This window comes from Pongo abelii, chromosome 11 (genome assembly GCF_028885655.2).
Source record: "Pongo abelii isolate AG06213 chromosome 11, NHGRI_mPonAbe1-v2.0_pri, whole genome shotgun sequence".
NCBI classification, from domain to species: Eukaryota; Metazoa; Chordata; class Mammalia; order Primates; family Hominidae; genus Pongo; species Pongo abelii.
This window is the reverse complement of record NC_071996.2, coordinates 74,035,689-74,057,971: the sequence shown is the minus strand read 5'-3', so window position 1 is coordinate 74,057,971 and position 22,283 is coordinate 74,035,689. Positions and strand designations below refer to the sequence as shown.

Sequence of the window (22,283 nt, the reverse complement as noted above, 5' to 3'; positions counted from 1 at the left end):
AATGTCACAGTACCTATGCTAGGGATCTTCAAGCATACACTTAGAAGAAAATAGTTGCTAGAAAGAGGTTTATTTTTCATTATTTGTGGATATGCAGATTATTAACAAAAAAGACATTCTACAAAACATAGAGAATAAAAATAACTCTGGACCCAGGAGTCTAAATACCCAGATTCTATTGCCAACGCTGCTATTATCTATCTCATTGTGTGATCATGTACGAGTTGTCAAACTTCCCAGGTTCTCCACTGATACAACAAGACCTGGATAAAATGATGTCTATTGTTCCTTGTAACTTTGACATTCTATAATAGTTGAAATATCGACAAATGTATACAAGAGTACTGGGAATCCTGCATGCTTAGATATGGTCTCTATTAAATAATTGTGGGGATTTATTACCGTATTCTCTTACTTTAAAAAATTTTTCCAAATTTATAATTGAAAGAAAATCAAAGACTAAGGTAAGGAAAGAGACAACATGTCTCAGGAAAACACATGAAGTTTTATCTTTAAGGCCACTGGTAAGGATCCCCTAGTGCCCAGGGGAGGAAGGCTTAAGAAGTACTCTTTTGTCCTGTATATAGGACAATAACCTCTTTCATGTGGTCATTGGCATAGGTGAGTCTGGACTGACGTGAACACAGTAACATCTATTCTAATAAATGGCACCTATAAAGAAAAGATTTACAACTTTGTATCCCATGGACTCTACTTACCACATCCCATGACTCCACTAGTGGAATGCTTTTAAGTAAAGTTCCATATTCATTACAGTGGAAATCCAGGTGAGCTTTTCCTTCAGCATCTATTTGAGTAACAGCTACCACAGAAAGCAAATCTAACTCATCTTCATAGTCCACAATTTTGAAAGTCTTTGGGATAGATAGATAAAATAGAGGGAAAGGGGCAAAATCCAGTTATTCAGGTAGGCTTATTTCTGCATTTATAGTTTAAGTATTCTACTACTTACAAAAACACGGGAGAAGAATGAATGAATGGGAAGAATAATAGGTAGAAATGTATCTGTTTATATGCCTAGTAAAACATCAGCTCCAAGATTTTTAAGAGTTAAGCAGTGTCCTACAGATTTGATAAACAAAACCAAGTCTATGTAGATCTCAAAGTGTAACTGAAATTCTCTACAGTGACAGCAAATCAGAGATTCTCTAAATTTAAAAGAGTATTCAACTGCTGCCTCTCAAGTGTGTTTGCTGATTCCTGGACAGGACTAAACACATGAAGCTCGGTTCTGAAATCTGAAGACTGCTCACTGAGCTCTGAAAGTTCTCACACCAGAAAAACATAGTCATTTCTAGAAGGACGGATAACCCATCATACACTATTTATGACTTTTTACCACCTTTTTAAAAAAATCCTTTTGGTTTTTTAAATAACGCAAAAATGGCTGCTTATACTTGAGGGAGAATATTAGGAAATGAAATCCAACACACAGAACAGGACTGGGATAAGAGGGTTAGCTATGGTAAAGAGAGAAAAATCCCAGAACTGTGTCTCAAGGAAGAAAACCCGAGACTCCAAAAACCTTGCACGGAAAGCAGATCAGTGCCCAAGCATCCAGGAATGGACCACAGGAAGGTACATCTTGGCTGAATGCCTGGCATCAAATTTAAAGACAGGCATAGCATGTTTCCCTCAATCACTATGCACTAATTCTTCACCTATGTTTGGTCAAACTGCTCTCTAATCCACTGACATTTTCTGCCTTTACCACCTTAAGACATAAAAATGTATATGGATTTATTACCTTTGATTATTAAAATGTACTTTTACGTTATTTCCTTTTTGCCTTCACCTTACCATGGTCAAACTTCAAAGGGTGACTTCTTGCCTTGGTGTCAGTGATTTTATAGATTTTGGTCACTATTTCTTCAAACTTTTCCTTTACAGGCTAAAAGATTTTGTTTTTTAATCTTATGATATAGAGCATCTCTTGTTTTGCTACCACCTCTCCCCCCTTAATGGATTATGCTACCTTTTGGAAATTTTAGTACATCTTTCTGGAATACAGTTTTATATGCAGAGTATGGTGTTTTCTTCTTTGTTCTCAATAGGTTTGTATGGTCCAAAATGATAATTTTTTGTGTGTTTTTTTGAGAACAGCTTCATACTGGGCCACCTCTAACCTATTTTAAAAGAAGTTCAAAAACTGTCCTTAGAAGGCCACTGTAATGTTTCTACCTAAAAATGGTCATACGAATAATATAGTTAGATAGTCTAAATGGATTTAGAATTTACACAATGGTTTATATATTTAAAGCATGATCACTATCAGCTGATTTCATAAATACTTCCAATGCCTTTTTAAAGGAAGGGGATAAAAATGTATTAGCTCAGTGACTCATAAAACCAACTTGAAGATAAGAGCTGAACTGATTTATCATGCCCTCACATCCTCTTCCTCTGGCCTATGGATATTAACAAACATATTCAATTCTAGCAAGTAAAAAATGAGGCAAAAACCATAAAGTCATCAGGATATAACTCAAGAATTTTCCTTTAAGAGATTTCCCTAGAAAATATACACATCAACCAAACCAAACCAAACCAAACAAAACAATAAGCTAATTGTGTTTTCAAATTATTTTGGTCCTATGAACTTTTCTGCAAATAAAACTTTAAGAATAATTACAATATGAAAAGAGAGGATGGTGGGGTTGCACTGGTTGAAATAGCATGCACAACCCCACCCAACTGGCCTGCCTGCAACCCCTCAACCCCAACCTCTACCCCAGGGTATGGGTAAGTATTAATATGAAATTCACAATGCAAGGACACACTGGCTTGGTTTGTCATCTCTGGCCAAAGCAATACCTCTTGTTCTGGGTCATCATCCAGAAGGTTAAAACTTTTTTTTACCACCCGTCCAGAAGCTGTAACAGTGAGTACATTTTCATTCTGTCATATGGAAAGAAATAAAAAGATATGACAAGTTCTATTACATGCAGTCAAAGGTAAAATGTATTAACAAATTTGGTAAAACTTACCAACCCTTCTCCCACATCCACAATTCTTTCCTCAACTGAGAAAATTCTGAATCAGATTTCTGATCCTCCGTTTCATATTTTGACACAGAGTCTCATTCTGTCGCCTAGGCTGGAGTGCAGTGGTGCGATCTTGCCTCACTGTAGGGGCACAATCTTGGCTCACTGCATCCTCTGCCTCCTAGGCTCAAGTGATTCTCCCAGCTCAGCCTCCCCAGTAGCTGGGACTACAGGCATACACCACCATGCCTGGCTAATTTTCTACTTTTTGTAGAGACAGGGTTTCACCATGTCACCCAGGGTGGTCTCGAACTCCTGAACTCAAGCAATCGGTCTGCCTTGGCCTTCCGAAGTGCTGGGATTACAGGTGTGAGCCACCATGCCCGGCTCAAAAATACTTTAATGGCTAAAATGCCAGAATGGGCAAAAAAAAATATTTAAAAGATTATAGATTAGCTGCCTCATTCACCTGACTTTTGCCTTAGTATATAGTACAGCAAATAAAAACGTGGATCTCTTTTAGAAATTTCTCTCCCCATAATTTTCTTTGTGGTCTTAATTTATACACTAAAAGAAAAGTAGCATCTGGAGTTAAAGTATGGTATGTGATTTTTAAAGACTTATATATTACCCCGATTAAATTTAAGTTTGCACAATTAATTAGACCCAAAGGTTGATAATTCATCAATAAAAACTTAAAAGGAAACTCAGAAAAGAAACAGAAATCAGCAAAAGACAAACTCAATATAGTCAACTTTCTTTAAATCTCAAATGTACATGGGGCTAAAACTGGCTACCCATGTAGACAAAATGTACAGACTTTTATAGGGCTGTGCTGTTTTCTGCTACACTCAAAGGCAAATATATTAGCATATTATAGTCTTATATAGAAAGACAATGATCTATAAAGGATTTTAAAGTACTCTTGACTTACTTTATTGTTCTCCCTGTTGGCCAAAATGACAAAATCTTCAGAGATCTGATGTTGAGAACTATTATTTTCTATTTCAGTTAGCTTCAAAACTCTGAGAAGGGAAAAAGGATTCTGAGAACCTAAGACTTAAAAATACCATCAAAGTGTCAAAGTTTAAGTACTGAAATAAAACTCAACAAATAAAAATTATAGTAACAACACTGAGGTAGTTCTCTTGATTAGTCTGCAGTACTAATAAGTGATCACTAAATGTCCATGAACTCCTTCAAATTCGGAGATTCTGTTAAACAGAAAAACGTGGGAACTGTGACAACAGGTGCCATTGAAGTAGGTAATGATAAGCTTGGTCAGGCCTAAGCTATTTTCCAAACTGGCTTAATGAAAGTTACTCTGAAGAACCTTATCTCTGCTATGCTGTAACAGGTCTCTAACATTTCAGCTCTAACAATTATGGCAGATATTTGCATTTTTGTTTCTGAAGTAGGATGAGATATCTATGAGCAACACTTAGGGTTAACTAAAAAGAAATTCAATCAGCAATGAAATCCACACCTAAATAGAAACTCAGAGTTTTCATGATAGACTAATATTTAAAAACTACAACTGAAAATACTATTCTTTTTTCTTAGGATTGGTTATATTTAAAGATTTGGGGTTTTTGAGTGCAAATGGACTCATGGATCAAGCCTATTAAGAGAAAATAAAATAATTTGCTCACCACCCACAGAGATCTGTTTACATTGTTAACAAGCTTCAAAAGCACAATGTTTTACAAGCTCAAAGTCTCAAATGCAAAAAAAAAGAACAGCAGAGAGAAGCAGCTATGTGTCCAGAGACTGCTGGAGACCTCAGAGTTCCCAAAGACCAAGAGATCAAATAATAATTTAAATTATTCACTTAGTCTTTTTAGTGGCAATATTTTTAAATGCTTATATTGTAAAACCTGGCAAAAGGCCATACACTCTTTGTGGGCCTTGTTTTCTTAAGTTCAAACTAATATGGGTGGTAACAAACATTAAAAGTAAGGCTTACTGAAGCGGAACCACAGTTTAAGATGTGTAAAAATAATCTTATTTTGTTAAATCCTTTCATCTTCCTTATATTAATAATAGATCCAGAGAGGTAGACTGATTACCATGAAGCATAAAAAATAAAGGCAGACACTTTCCTTTGTTATTTTTTATTTTTTTAGAGACAGGGTCTTACTCCATTACCCAGGCTGGAGTACAGTGCTACAATCATAGCTCACCGCAGCCTCGAACTCCTGGGTTCAGCTGATCCTCCTGCCCCAGACTCCTGAGGAGCTAAGACCACAGGTGCCCACCATCATGCCTGGTTATTTTTTATTTTTATTTTTTGTAAAGACGAAGTCTCACTATGTTTCCCAGGCTGGTCTCAAACTGCTAGTTTCAGGGGATCCTCCTGCTTAGGCCTCCCAAAGTGCAGGATTATAGGCCTAAACCACCAAGCCCAGCCCCTTCTCTTCTTATTCAACAAATACTGAGCATCTACTCTGTGCCAAGGACTATGCTTAGTGCTGGGGTTATAGGTGTCAGCAAAACAGACTCTTTCCCTGTCATCATAGAGTTTATGATACCAAATAAGGTATTTAAGCAAAAGATCACAAAAATAATTTATTTAAGTTGCCCTAAGTGCTACAAAGGAAGATGACACAGTGGGTGCAATGAAAATATAATGGGCAAGCAAATCTAACAAGGGGCATCAGGGAAGGTCTGTGGAAAAGTGACACTGAAGCTGGGCCATAAAATATGAATAGAAATTAGGCAGGAGAACAGGTAGGGGAAACAGACTCCAAACAGAAGGAATAGGCCCTCAGTTTTCTGAAAAGACGGCATGACTAGAGTAAACTGAGTTGGAGGAGGGTCTTTCGGACCATGCTAACTATGTTGGTTTTTATCCTAAGAGCAATAAAAAGCCATAAAAAGGTTAAAGCATTTGAATTCACTTGCATAGGTTTTTGTATTTCTTCATGTTCTTAAAAATCATGCTAGCTGCTGAGAAGAAAACAGACTTAGTGCAAGAGTGGATCCTGGAGCCCTGGAGTGGGCTATTACTGTAGCCTAGGCTAGTGATGACAGTGACCTGACCAAGATGATGACAGTGGCCAAGGGCAGAAATAGGCAGATTTAAGAAATATTTCGTAGCAAAATAAACTGGATTGAGAGGATATATGGTATATATGTATGAGAGAAAGAGAATGCCTGTAAGGGTTTAAATGTATGTATATTGACGAAAGACAAATTGGTAAGAAGGTATCAGGAATGATTCAAGATTTCTGGAATGAGCTTAGATGAGAGGTTGAGGCTAGTATATACATTTTGGAGTTCTCATGTATACATGATCTTGAAGCCAAAGGAATAAATAGAATCATGCAGAATGGAAATAGTGAGAAAAGAAGAGGGACTAAGACCCAACTATGGACATTCAACAATTAAAGTCTGGGTAGAGAAGGAAGAGCACGAAAGCAAACTAAAAAAGATAGATGAAATAGGAAAATATTCAGAACTGTGGTGTCAGGGATGCCAAATGAAAAGTATTTAAGGGAAGGAGAGGTCAGTTTGTGGGAGATGTGTGTGCCCTGAAACCAATCAAAATAAAACAAGATTTACTTCAAACAATCCACTTCCTTTCCTGTGTCTAGGCTGTCTTTCAGAACAAAGACAAATACTCTTCTTTCTTATTAACCCTAGAGAATTAACTAAGACCTGATGAGAAAGGGCCAGTCTGTAATTCCCTTTTACTCGCATATCATCCATCAAACAACGTTTTCAAATTTAATGTTTACAAACAGTAATGTTGAGTCTGAAAGAATAAATTCAGGTTTTCTATATGCCAGTCTCTGAGGAAGCACCCAACAACAAGCTAATTATTTCCATTAATTGGCTCACTAGTTCGCTGGCAAAAATAAAGATGCCAATAAATGCTACCAAAAGCTGCTCTTAACTTTCAAGTGCTAATGAGATTACTCACTTGACTTGATTTGGACCAACATGTATTATTCTACCAGAAGCATCAGGATGGAAATAGATCCAGTCAGATTCTAGAGAACAACAGTCCATTTCTTGGATCCCATTTTTTGCCTGAAGTTGGAAAAAAGTATTAAAGACAAAGATTAAGGGAAAATCAAATGACTTTACAAATCTAACCCAAGTGATAGATCAGTAGGTCAAAGGTACACAGAAGAAAAAATATTAACCAGTTAAAGTGGAATATATTTGAGGGCCAAATGAGGACATGCAAATTTGAGAAATTCAAATTTAAATTTAATTTAAATTCAGAAATGTCATGGATTTGTTCTGTAACATACCCTGTATCTCACAAACAGGAGTAATAACACAAGAGATACCATATCTAAAGCATCTACTTTGTGTCAGGAACGGCATTTGATGCTTTATAGGCACTGTTTCGTTTAATCTTAGTAACACTCAAAGGAAGTATTGAAAACTGATACACAAAGAGAATAAATCATTTGCTCAATTTTTTTTGGTTTGTGTGTGTGTGTGTGTGTTTTTTTTTTTTTTAAATAGAGATAGAGTCTCGCTATGTTGCCCAGGCTGGTATCAAACTCCTGGCCTCAAGTGATCCTCTCACCTTAGCCTCTTAAAGTGCTAGAACTACATGCGTGAGCCACTGCACCTGACCTTGTCCAATATTTTGAACCTACTAAACAGCAGATCTGACTCCAAAATCCATGGACTTTCCATTATATAACTCTGCCATAATCATGCACATGCAGTTCTCCACAACTTCTTCCTCTCTTCCCTATCCCCAACTATCTTTCAATCAGAAGAGCAGATAACAAAAAATGAACATGTAAACAAACCTAAATCCTCAGACATGGGTCACAGAATCTTGGATAGGTCAAATGTTGAACTCTAATATCTGAGGAAATGATCTAATACTGCTTAGCTTTTAAGGCAAGAAGAGATTTCACTGTAGTATATTTAGATATTAAAATAAAGAAAAAAACCATCTGATATGTTATCATATGTGTACACAAATGTTTTACCTTATATCCAGGAGCACTGGGAACGAATATCAACTTGGATATATTAAGTTCACTGGCTTTACAGAAGTCATTTAATTTAATTTCTCTAATGTAAAATGAAATGATGCCATATTTCCTACTAGATATTCATGAGTTTTGAAACACTAAAGCTTTTAAATTCCATTAGCATATATTGATAGACTACTATGTTCTAGGTATCAGACTAGGCATCCATACCTCACATCAATTAAACATAATCCTTGTCATCAAGAAGCTTATAGTGTGGGGGGAGGCAAAAACATAAACAAAAAATAACAAGGCAGTTATTGTGAGCTATGATTGTGCCACTGTACTCCAATAAGCGATTGATCCATGCACCAGATATCCACGTGAACACAATTTTGGGAGTTAAAAAAAGGTTGAAATGAGCTTTAAAGGATAAGTAGAAAATAGCTACAAATAAGAGACAGTAAAATCAAAAGTACAGAAGTGTTAATTGGCCAGGGGCAGTGGCTGACGCCTGTAATCCCAGCACTTTGGGAGGCCGAGGCAGGTGGATCACTTGAGGTCAGGAGTTTGAGACTAGCCTGGCCAACAAGATGAAACCTTGTCTGTACTAAAAATACAAAAATTAGTGGGCATGGTGGTGTGCACCTGTAATCCCAGCTACTCAGGAGGCTGAGGCAGGAGAATGGCTTGAACCCAGGAGGTGGAGCTTGCAGTAAGCCGAGATTGTGCCACTGCACTCCAGCCTGGGCAACAGAGTGAAACCCTGTCTCAAAACAAAACAAACAAAAAAACCAAAAGTATAGAAGTGTTAATCCATATAGTATGCATATAAACATGAGTAGCAGGTAAAATTAAACTGAAAAGTATAGTATCCAGCCACGAGACTGGAGAGGTAGGCTGGGGTTATATTGTAAGTGCTTTGTATGCTATGATTTATTTTTATTTTTTATTTTTTGAGACAGGGTCTCACTCTGTTGCACAGGCTAGAGTGCAGTGGTGTGATCTCGGCTCACTGGAGCCTTGACCTCTTGGCCTCAATCAATTCTCTCACCTCAGCCTTCCAAGTAGCTGGGACCACAGGTGCACACCACCACACTTGGCTAATTTTTGTATTTTTTGTGGAGGCAGGGTTTCACCATGTTGCTTAGGCTGGTCTTGAACTCCTGGGCTCAAGCGATCTGCCTGCCTAGGCCTCCCAAAGTGCTAGAATTACAGGCATGAGCCACCGTGCCCGGCCTCATGATTTTTAAATTTTTTGGAATGTAATACATTTTATGTATCAAATCAATGAATGAGTTTCAATTTTTCAAGAATTTCTACAAGAATCATAATTATATCTAATAGAAATAATGGTATTATTACATTTTACATAAAAGAAAATTAATGTAATTAAATATGTTGATTGATTGTAACCACTGAAATTAATGTGTCCATGATGGTGTTAGCTCCAGATGCTCCTTGAATACAAAATATGCACATACTATACATATCTTTTTTTCAGGAGATTGTTCTCTTTACTGTAATATCTAATTAAAACATGCAAAAAAAAGATTTTTGTGTGAAATACTAGGCAGCTTACTATCAGCTTCTATTGTTTTTATTTGCTCAGGTGTTAGATTTTAAAGCTCAGTTTAATAGAGAAAGCTATGAAACATTTTCTGAAATCTTAAGTTTGGCTGCTTATATGTTTTTTTAGTTATCCACTCTTCTGACTAACAGGTGGGGAGTTAATAGTTATACAAATCATTAAGGCAATGTCACAGTGATAAAATTGTGATAAAAGGACTAAAAACTTCCCCTGAATTTAGCAGCTTTTTAAGAGTATGCTGAAATATAGATTGGAATAAATGTTATAATCAGTTATTATAGAAGGAGCGTATGTGACAAGCATGCTTGATATACATGTTGAAGGCCATTATTTAGATTTAAAGTAATTCCTTGGAAACCACAGGGGATTGCTTCCAGGACCCCTCACAAATACCAAAACCCACGGATGCTCAAGTACCTTATATAAAATGGTGCAGTATTTGCATACAATCTATGCATCTATGCACATCATCCCTTATACCACCCTTTTTTTTTCTGAATATTTCCAATCCATAGTTGGTTGAATCCACAGATGTGGAACCCACGGATATAGAGGGCCAGCTGTATCTGCACGTGTGTGTGTTTGTGTATGAAATAATAGGTACTATCAGTTCTTATAAAAAAGAATACGTGTTAAATGTCCAGAATGTGAACTGTGCAGGATTTCACTAGATCCAAAGTTAAGTGAAAAAGAGATGTGACAGGTCCTGGTGGCTGAATGATGTCCACTCGCTGGGAGGTGACCAACCAAACCAAGACTTGTCACAGTGCAAAACAGCCCTTAGAGAGTCCTTTATAAAAGAGAATGTCACTGGGCTGGGTCAAATAGGAGCTGCCATGTGATAAGTATTTGGGGAAATGGAAGGAACAATGCTCCTACAAAAGAAAACTAGAAGACACATTGTCCCCTGATGGCCATGACATCAAGGGAAGTGGATAAATGGACCCAACGCTATGCTGATCTGCAACCTGGTAAAAGGTGATCTATAACGTGCGTGGTGAAAGGTGATCTGTGACTCTAAAAGCCACTGGAGGCAAAAGTGACTGATTGAGCAAGGTCAGCATAAGCTGAACCTGCCTCAAAAAAAAAAGCAAATTCTTCTGATACATCAAGAGGGAGGATCACTTGAGGCCAGGAGTTTGAGACTAGCCTGGGAAACATAGCGAGGCCCCATCTCTACAAAAAATAAAAAAGTAGCCAGGCATGGTGGTGCGCTCCTATAGTCCCAGATACTCAGGAGGCTGAGGTGGGAGGATCACTTGAGCCCAGGAGGTTGAGGCTGCAGTGAGCTCTGATTGTGCCACTGCACTCCAGGCTGGGCAACAGAGTGAGACTCTGTCTCTAAATAAATAAATAAATAATAAAAGTAGTGTTGCACTGACATGTCCATATGAAATGAGAAAAAAATATCAACAATTAAAGCTTGAGTGATTTTTCTATAGTGCTAGCTACTCAGGAGGTTGTGGCAAGAGGATCACTTGAGCCCAGGAGGTTGAGGCTACAGTGAGTTGTGATTGTGCCACCGTACTCCAGCCTGGATGACACAGTGAGATCCTGTCTCGAAAAACAAACTAACCAACAAAAAACATAATCAGCAATACAAAATAAAAATGGAACTCCCCCCTTAACTCACTTTTTGCACTTATCACAATCACTGTACTTAACACATTGCATCTTATTTTTCTACATGTTTCCTTTGAGAGTATAACTTGAGGGAAGAGATTGTGTCCTTAGTCATGTCTGGCACATGGTAGGCCCTCAATAAATGTTTATTAAATGACAAATCAATGCCTAAGCCATTTTAAAAAAGAAAATAAAAATGAATTCAAAGGGTACAAATTTCCATTGTTTTACCACGTACCATTTCTACCTACTCTGCCATAAATAACTTAAGAATATCCTTAAAAATTCAAAATGCTTCAATTTACCTACACTGTGACCACCAGAGTTCCATCTGGTTCTGCTCTGGAAGGCAAAGAGCAACAAACCATGGAGAAGCAGAACCAACAACACATTCCACCAGCAATTTCAGAAGCAATGTGAACACATTCCATTGGTGATTCCCCCTGTGGAGAGGTTTTACATGAGATTCCTTGCTGGGAGATTGGTGAGATTAAAAAAACCATAAAATTCTTGTTGCTATAAGAATTTTCAAATGTTAATGTTTTAAAATTATGGGTGATACACACAAATGTTTTCTATATTGTCTGTATTCTTCTGTATTTTAAATTGTTTGCAAATTGTTAAAACAAATGCATAAAAAAGTAATTCTTAGGAATGTGGGCCTATTTGAGAGGTAGAAAATAAAGAATTTGATACAAATTTGCTAATAAAAAGTCTGATCACTCATTTACCAGGGAATTGTCTTTTAGGGCACAAATATGGAAAACTCCTTTCTGTTTCTTCTTATTAGGTGTGATGATGTAGTGCCAAGGATGGCCTCCAATCTGAAAAGCATTCTCCAGGGATGACACCTCAAAGAGCAGTGGTGGCATGTCTGCAGAGACAGGAAAAGGAATTCATTAGCTGCACTGTTCTGGGGGCTCTGGACTATTCATTAACTGAATTCAACCTTTCTTTGCATGCAACATCTATAAATTTCTATTAATGAAAAATTACTATGTTCAAGGAAATAAAATACAATCAGGTAAGGAGTTTATTGTAAGAAAAGAAACAGCCAGTCGGAACCTAAATTAGGCTGAATCAACTTTCTAGGTATCTGTTTTCAGGAGGTATATGTGGCCCGCAGGTGAGCAGAGATTAAAACTGGGCTAAAGGTGTTTATGATGGTAAGAAATGACAAGTACATTTAATAAAAGTAGCAGCCATTTATTGAACATCTACTATGTAAAAGACCCTGGGTTAGATACTATTTCCAACTCTCATAATAATCCTACAAGGTAATTACGTCTAATAATGCCTTCAAATGTGAGGAAGAGATCTTCCACATCCTGGACTAACAGGTATACCCAGGTATACATCTATCTTGCTTAAGATTTCCAGTACAGAGGAGTATTAGTCCCAATGAATGTAACCACTTAGGAAAGGGCCTGTCACAATGAAAGCTTTATTACAGGATAGTCACTACTACCACTATTATCATCAGACAAGTTAACTTTAAGGTAGTTCAGATATATCCAGTCAGTTTCTGTTGAAGACTGACGCTGTAAAATAAATTTCTCTTGGTGCTAAAAAGCACCAAGAGAAATTTTTAGTCATCTTCTTTTATCACAACTTTAAGTAGGGCATAATAAATCTATTCTTAGATGCATAAATAAAAGGTATAGCAATTTTAGAAGACCTGAATTCATTTCAAGCAGCCTTTAGGAAACACCACATGGTCTGTTTGGGCAGGTGGCTAGCCTATGACTCCCTTGTTTACCCTCTAACTTGAGAATTTAATTTTTAGTTTATGAGACCACTACTATTAGTAAAGTGGCTTGTCTTAGGAATATCATTTGTGTAAGAGTCACATGTTATATACAGAAGTGCATACTTTATTAAGCATCTTCATAAGGACAATGTACTACTTAGAGTTATACGTGGGAAAAAAACAAATGGTTCACCCTTAAACAACATGAGGGTTAGGGGCACCAATCCCCTGAGTAGTCAAAAATCCACGTATAACTTTTTATTTTTGAGACAGTCTCGCTCTGTCACCTAGGCTGGAGTGCAGTAGCACAATCTTGGCTCACTGCAACCTTCTCCTCCTGGGTTCAAGCAATTCTCATGCCTCAGCCTCCTAAGTATTACACAGCCTCCTAAGTATTACAACCTCCGAAGTATTACACCTGGAATTACAGGTGTATGCCACCACACTCAGCTAATTTTTGTCTTTTTAGTAGAGACAGGGTTTCACTACGTTGGCCAGGCTGGTCTCAAACTCCTGGCCACAAGCGACCCGCCTGCCTCAGCCTCCCAAAGTGCTTGGATTACAGGTGAGCCACTGTGCCCAGCCAAACTTTTGACTTCCCCAAAACTTAACTACTAATAGCCTACTGTTGACCAGAAGCCTTACCAATAACATAGTCAATTAACACATAGACTAGTATCTACATATGTTTGATGCACTCATCATGTACCTAACTTTTTCTTAATTTTTTCCATATTTCTAGGCTATGCGGTTCATCTGTGATTTTTTTTTCAAATTGTGGCAAATCTCCAAAAAATTTTCCTGTATTTATTGAAAAAAATCTGTGCGTAAGTGGACTTGTGCAGTTCAAATCTATGTTAAGGGTCAACTTTCATAAAAAGTGGTTCACAAAAAATATTGAGGAAAAAGACGAGACAAGCATAAACATATCAAATATATGTCAAGTGCTTATTTTTTTAACCTTTTAAGAAAAGGTAGTATCTTTAATATATAAAGGTCTTTTTAAGCTATAAAAAATATAAACACCCCAATAGAAAAACGGACAAAAGGCAGGAGTTGGCAAATTATAAGAGAAATACACATATTGTATGTGATGATATGGTGGATGAAGAAGAGAAAAATTATTAAAAGAAAAACATACAATTAGAGTTTGAATTTGGGGTTGAAATCAACTAGGTATGTTATAGAGAATGTGAAATTTAATATATAAAGAATATGAAATTCAATATAGAGGACATAGGAATTCAAAATAGAAAAAAAAAAGTACAAACAGATGTACTTAAAAAGAAATACTTTTCCCAGTAAATGCAAAAAATGACCCAAAAGTAGCACTATTACTCTGCCCACAACTCTAATGTACCCTGAGAACCTAAGAGCCCCAATTTTGATCTCTAATATTATTCTCAATGAAAAAGGCCTAAAAGTTCTCAGAGTAGCTGGTTCCATGTCTTGTGGTAAGAAAATCTGATGACGGGTGTGGACAATCTGTTGTTTCGAGAAAGCAAGGATGTTTCATCACAAGGATATCAGAGGGTAGTGTTAAAAAAGTAGGAGAGCCAGCAAAAGGGCTTTCACTTCCTACATTGTGAAAAAAAGGGGACTTAAAAAGAAAACAAATATTATGATTAATTAAAATACTTTGAATCTGTGAAAGGTCAAATAATACTTTTAAAAATAATTTTAACATAAAGCATACAAAATAACTTTACTATTTATCAAAGAAGAAGGGCTACACCTGTAATACAATATGATTTTTTCTAGAATTTTTAAATGTAGGGGATAATTAACTTGATATATTTCTTCTACCGAATAAATGTTTACTTAGAAAATTTGCCCAGGTGTGGTGGCTCACGCCTGTAATCCCAACACTGCGGGAAGCCAAGGTGGGTGGATTGCTTGAGCCCAGGAGTTCGAGACTAGCCTGGGCAACATGGCAAAACCTCACCTCTACTAAAAATCAAAATTTTTTTTTTAAATTTAGATATATGTTAAGTAAAATTATAAGGTATAGAAGAGAGGATATAACATACTGCATTTGATGTAGGAAAGAAGATTAAATATTTAAAGTATGCAAACATACATTTGCTTATTTTTGCAAAAAGAAACAATAGTAAGATAAACCAGAATCTAAAAATAATGGTTATTGATGAGAGTAACAGGATTAAAGGAAATAATAAAAAATAAAAACAGAAAGCAATGAAATAGAAAATGGGGCTGGGCACAGTGGCCCATGTCTGTAATCCCAGCACCTTGGGAGGCCAAAGTGGGTAGATTGCCTGAGGTCAGGTGTTCAAGACCAGCCTTGCCAAGGTGGCAAAACCCCACCTCTACTAAGAATACAAAAAAACAATTAGCCAGGTGTGGTGGTGCGTGCCTGTAGTCCCAGCTACCCAGGAGGCTGAGGCAGGAGAATTGGTTGAACCAAGGAGGTGGAGGTTGCAGTCAGCTGAGATTGCGCCACTGCACTCCAGCCTGAGTGACAGAGCAAGACTCTCTCAAAACAAAAAGAAAAGAAATTTCCAAGAGTGTATCTTTTTATTCGGTTTCAACTTTTCAACTATATACACATTTCACAATTTCAAGAATAAACTCAAAAGGAAAACAGCAAACCCCAAAATCGAAAACAAAATGAAACAAATGAATCTAATTAGGTCATGCTGGTAGCTTAATCCTATAGAAAAATGATTTCAAATTGCCTTTGAACACATCACTCCATGTGTATACTTATTGGGCTGTACACTAAGGAGAAAAGAAACTGCAGGGAAATCTTAACCTTCACTCCATACTTTTTTTTTTTTTTTTTTTTTCCTTTTTGAGACAGAGTTTCACTCTGTCACCCAGGCTGGAGTGCAGTGGCGCAATCTCGGCTCACTGCAACCTCCACCTCCTGGGTTCATGCGATTCTCCTGCCTCAGCCTCCCGAATAGCTGGGATTACAAGTGCACACCACCACGCCTGGCTAAATTTTTTCTATTTTTAGTAGAGACAGGGTTTCACCATGTTGGCCAGGCTAGTCTTGAACTCCTGATCTCAAGTGATCCACCTGCCTTGGCCTCCCAAAGTGCTGGGATTACAGGTGTGAGCCACTGCACTTGGCCCATACTTTAGTTCTTAGTAGTAACACTGGTACTGCAATTTTAAGACTATCATATATATATATAGTAGGATAAAGTTTTATTAGAAATCAAGAAGCTCAGTATGAGTTAAGAGAAATACAAATATAATCAAAAAAGAATGGCTAAATTTGGAAGTATGAAAATGAGCTAATGAATTTTTGTTTTAATGTATTTCTCAGCTCTGTTCATCGAAAGGACCTAAAAGTAAAGATATCCAACTGCAATGAACACAACTAGATCTGGGTCTCTGTTGTGAGTTGACTTGTGCTCCCTCAAAAGATATGTTAAAGTCCTAACCCCTAGTACTGGTAAATGTGACTTTATTTGCAAATAGGATCTTTATAGATATAATCAAGTTAAGATCATACTGGATAAGGATAGGATCTAAATTCAACGACTGGAGTCCTTATAAGGAGAAAGATATTTGAAGACACAGAGGGAGAAAGGCCATGGAAAAGCGAGAGGCACAATTTGGAGTTATGCTGCCACAAGCCAAGAAACACCAAAGATTGTGAGCAACCACCACAAGCGAGAAGGGGTAAGAAAGGATTCTCCCTAGAGCCTTCTGAGGGAGGCTACCTCTGCCAAGACCTTAATTCTGAATTTCTAGCCTCCAGAACTGTGAGAGAATAAATTTCCATTGTTTAAAGCTGCCCAGTTTGTAGTGTTGCTCTCCAGGAAACTGATAGTCTCTAATGACATTCTCTACTAAAATGGCCCCCTATTAGAAATAGGAAAGTTAAAGGTAAGCCTGGGACACATTATTCTAGAAAGCGAGGAAATTCTCTAAGATTACTGGAGTGTGTCAAAATGGAGTTTCTGTTGGCCAAATTCAGGACAATTTGAACATCATTAAGAATAATAACTATTACTATATAATATTGGACAAATAAAAAATCCATGAGTCTATTGTGTTTATATATGTGTGTTTGTCTGTAAAACATTTTGCTGGCATCTAAAGTGACTATTATACCAACTCCTTGCTCTGAATATTGATAATTAAAGGGAAGAAATAAGTCTTTAACTTGCCTTTTGGAAGGAATTACAGTTTATCTCTAGTTGATGAGTTAAAGCTTTTATTTCTAGAAAAATGCCAGCTATTGAAGGTAAAAGGAGTAACAGAATTTTAAAAACTGCCATTCTGCAAATCACATGGCACAACTGATTCAGGCAAGGATCACTAATAGTTATAGAAATATGCTATTTGTAATCACAAAATTAGAAACAAACTAAATGTCCAAAGTAGGGAACCGGTTAAGTAAATTACGGTTCATTTGTAAAATGGCATATAGGTCAAGTTCTTAACATCTCAAGGAGATGCACACACAGAGAGAGAACCACTTTTTTCACATAGGTAATACAAGCACTACATTTTAAAAGTATCAGAAGATATAATGAAAACTAAGTCTTCCTTTGACCTGTATCTCTTCTGATTTATCAAGTTTTTATGTGTCCTTTCAGATATTCCAAGCAAATCCAAAAGCACATCACCATATATATATTCCTTTAATACATGAGTATGAATACTTTACACAAATGAAGATTTTTATATACACAGTTTTGCACCGATTTTTTTTTCTTTTTTTTTTTTTTACTTAATAGTACACATCCTGGAAATTATCCTATACTGGATAATTTCTGGCAAAAAGAATTCTTCTTTCTATTTTTTTTTTTTTTTTTTTAATCTCGCTCCATCACCCAGGCTGGAGTGCAGCGGCGCAATCTCACTCACTGCAACCTTTGTCTCCTGGGTTCAAGCGATTCTCGTGCCTCAGCCTCCTGAGTAGCTGGGATCACAGGTGCTCACCACCACATCTGGCTAATTTTTGTATTTTTAGTAGAGACAGGGTTTCGCCATGTTGGCTAGGCTGGTCTCGAACTCCTGACCTCAAGTGATCCACCTGCCTCCGCTTCCCAAAGTGCTCAGATTACAGGCATGAGACACTATGCCCAGTTAAAACTACTCCTTCTTTTTAACAATTTAGCAATTAAATTTATGATACAGCTAAAGAATGATATAATAATACTAATGTCACTTACCAATGTATAGATTGTTTCCAATCTTTCGCTATTAGAAACAATGTTTTAATTGTAAATTTATCACTTTCTGTACAAATGAATATATCTGGGATAAATTCCTAGTACTGGAGTTGCTGGGCTCAAAGAGTACATGCATTTAAAATTTTGATACATATTAACAAACTGTCATATTGACAAAATGTTGGGGGCCATAAAGGGTCCCAACAATAAATGAAAGTGCATAAAACTTTTACCAACCATATTGTATCGAAAGTTCTAACTTTTTGATATTTAAGAATCTGAAGAGATGTTATCTTATAATAATTTTAATTTACATTTCTCTTATCAGTGACATTGAGCTTTGCACTCCCCTAATTAAAAGTCATTCATATTTCTGTTTCTTTTAAACAATATCCTTTGATCATTCTGTAATTGTGTTATCACTCTTTTTCTTATTGATCTATAGAACCCTTCACATATTAAGGAAATTGCTGCATTACAGTATGATTTGTAACTATGTCTCCTGTTGTTATTTGAGTTGGTTTATGTTGTATATTTCTGGGGATTTTTTGCCATGCAGAACTTTATTTTTATATAATCAAATTTATCAATCTCTTCTTTTATGGCTTTGGGTTTTATGCCATACTTAAAAAGGTCTTCCCCACACTGAGATAAAAAGATTCTCCCAAGTTTTCTTCTAAAACTTTTAAGTCTTTGATCCATCTATTATTTAAGAGTGAGATAGGATTACAACTTTGTTGTTTTCACAAGGCTACCTATTAAATAATCTAGATGGAAATATTCATAATATATTAACATCAAAAAGTGGGTTAGGCTATAGATACATGCAACAACATGAAACGAATCTCAAATATAATATGAGATTTATAATATATTTAATATATAATATGTAATTAAATATATATTTAATTATATAATATATATTTAGTATAGATAATATATAATTAAATGTATATTTTATAATATATTATAATATATAAATTATATAATATATTAAATATTAATATTAATTAATATATAACATTATAAATATTAATATATTATATATTTAATATAGACAATATATAATTAATATATTAACATATTATATAATATATAATATAGTATAATATATAAATTATATATAATATATTAAATAGTAATACAGAATATATATTTAATATAGACAATATATAATTAAATACATATTTTATATATAAATATATAATTAATTATATATGATATAATTATATATAACATATATAATCATATATTATAATTAACACAATATATAAATATATATTATAATTAATACAATATATATTTATATATTATAATTAATACAATATATAATATATTAATACAATATAATACAATATATTAATATATAATTAATACAATATAAAAATATATATTATAATTAATATAATATATTAATATATATTATAAATATGATATATTAATATATAATATCATATATTTAATATATAAATATATTATATTATAACATAATATATTTATATATTAAATATATATATTTATTATATTTATATATTATATATAAATATATATAAAAATATATATTATATATTTTATATATTATATATAATATATAATATGTATATATTATATAATATATAAAATTTATATATAATATAATATATAAATATTATATATATTATATTATATAAATTATAATATAAATTATATTATATAAATATATTATATTATATAAATATTATATATATTATATAATATATATAATAATATATAATATATAAATATTATATATTATATATTAATATTATATATAATAATATTAATATATAAAATATAAATATTATATATTATATAATATATAAATATTATATATATTTATATATATTATATATTATATATATTATATATAATAAATATATAATAAAATATATATTTAATATATTAATAATATATTAATATATTCAATATATCAATACATATTAATATATTTAATATATAATATATAATATGAGATTTATATATGAGATAATATAATATGTGATTTCATGGATGTGTATACATTTGACAAAACTCAAACTGTACAGTTAAAATGGGTGCATTTTAATTACATGTAAATTATGCCTCAATAGAGTTGATTTCTTAACAAGTGAGTTATAAAAGAGCACTTATGGTATGATTCTTTTCTTCGTTTTAAACATATAGAAATATATACATGATAAGATTAGAAAATAACACATGAAGGAGATAACAGTTAACCCCATGTAAGAGGACTATAATGTTTTACATTTTCTGTTTTGCTTATCTTTATTTCCCAATTTTTAAATTTTATTTTATTTTTTCTTTTTTTCTTTCCTTTTGAGACAGAGTCTTGCTCTGTCGCCCAGGCTGGAGTGCAGTGGCACAATCTCGGCTCACTGCAACCTTCGCCTCCTGGGTTCAAGCAATTCTCCTGCCTTAGCCTCCTGAGTAGCTGAGATTACAGGCTAATTTTTTGTATTTTGGTAGAGACGGGGTTTCACTGTGTTGGCCAGGCTGGTCTTGCACTCCTGACCTCAAGTGATCTGCCCGCCTCAGCCTCTTAAAATGCTGGGATTACAGGCATGAGGCACCACGCCTGGCCAATTTCCCAATTTTTTAAATAATGCAAAGGAACTGCTTTTGCACTAAGAAAAAAAATTATTTAAAGTTAAAATAAATACTATTTGTATAGACCTTAAGATTGAAAAACAAATTTGGAGAAATGAATGGGATTTAAGTCTCTACAGTATGAAATAAACACTGAAAGCTTCCAACATAATGTGCTAATTCTCCTAGTCAAACATACAAAAATCATTGAATTATTTTTTTTTACAATGACAAATGATTTCATAGATCATGTTTTCAAATACTATTATTTCAAAGTTCCAAAATTTGAGGTCCAGAGAGGTTAAATAATTTGCCCACTATCAGCTGGGCACAGTGTCATGCCTGTAATCCCAGCACTTTGGGAGGATGAGGTAGGCAGATTGCTTGAGCCCAGGAGTTCAAGGCCAAATTGAGCAACATAGTGAAACACCATCTCTACCAAACAAAAAATACAAAAATTAGCTGGGTGTGGTGGCATGCACCTGTAGTCCCAGCTACTTGGGAGGCTAATGTAGGACGATCACTTGAGCCCAAGAGGTGGAGGTGGCAGTGAGCTGTGATCTCTCCACTGCACTCCAGTCTGGGCAACAGAGTGAGGCCCTGTCTCAAAATAATAATAATAATAATTTTCCCACTATCATACCACCAATTAGTCGCAGAGTGTCACCCTTACTAGTCAGCAGACTAAGATTCTGATCCCAAATCCAGTCTTCTTTCTAAAAAAAGGGATAAACCTCCAGGACAATTCTTCAGGCTCTATGTACTTTGTCTTTATCATCTTTGTTCTTTTGTTTTACTCACTTTTTTTTTTTTTTTGAGACGGAATCTTGCTCTATCGCCCAGGCTAGAGTGCAGTGGCGCGATCTCGGCTCACTGCAACCTCCGTCTCCGGGGTTCAAACAATTCTCCTGCCTCAGCCTTCCAAGCAGCTGGGATTACAGGTGCCTGCCACCATGCCTAGCTAATTTTTGTATTTTTAGTAGAGATGGGGTTTCACCGTGTTGGCCAGGCTGGTCTCGAACTCCTGACCCTGTGATCCACCTGCCTCAGCCTCCCAAAGTGCTGGAATTACAGGCTTTAGCCACTGTGCCCAGCCTTTACTTACTTTTTATTTGCATTTCAATAAGAATAATGCTACCATTTGGAGAAACTCTGTCCAAAATAACCCATTTCAAAATAACCCAGTTACCACTGCAGCCTACAGTTTTAAAATTCTTAATAGATTGCTTTTAATGTATTTGTATTGACTACAGGAGGTATTGCTAGGGCTGAATTTTCATACAACTGCCTAATTCAATTTGTCCAAGGCATCTAAAAACTTGAGTAATTTTTAAAATATTTATTTTGAACTTCATGAATAACTTACTTGAACTCCCAGTAGTTTTTATAATTTGTCATTTACTACCAAAAATAATATTTTTTCCTTTTGAACAACGACATCTTTCATTTCTGTTTCTTGGTCTATTACTAATACAATGTTAAGGAAAAATGATAGAAAAAATTCTTATCTTATTCTGCATATATTAGAAAATCCTTTGGCGTTTCACCTAAAAATATAATGCTTATTGGTTGGTTATAAATAAGAGGAATGTCTTCAACATGATA

The 22,283-nt window shown here is 35.0% G+C and overlaps 1 protein-coding gene across 3 annotated transcripts in view; it reads right to left on the bottom strand.

Moving 5' to 3' along the window:
• The window catches only part of DCAF17 (DDB1 and CUL4 associated factor 17), a 51,942-nt gene that overhangs the window by 4,137 nt on the left and 25,522 nt on the right, over positions 1-22,283 (bottom strand). For all 3 annotated transcript variants that reach the window (XM_024243517.2, XM_024243518.3, XM_024243519.2), the window contains exons 9-13: positions 11,900-12,042; positions 6,931-7,040; positions 3,940-4,030; positions 2,836-2,919; positions 720-875 (exon numbers count right to left, since the gene is read on the bottom strand). In XM_024243517.2, coding sequence (XP_024099285.2) covers positions 720-875; positions 2,836-2,919; positions 3,940-4,030; positions 6,931-7,040; positions 11,900-12,042 — 584 coding nt within the window. The remainder of the gene's footprint in view (positions 1-719; positions 876-2,835; positions 2,920-3,939; positions 4,031-6,930; positions 7,041-11,899; positions 12,043-22,283) is intronic.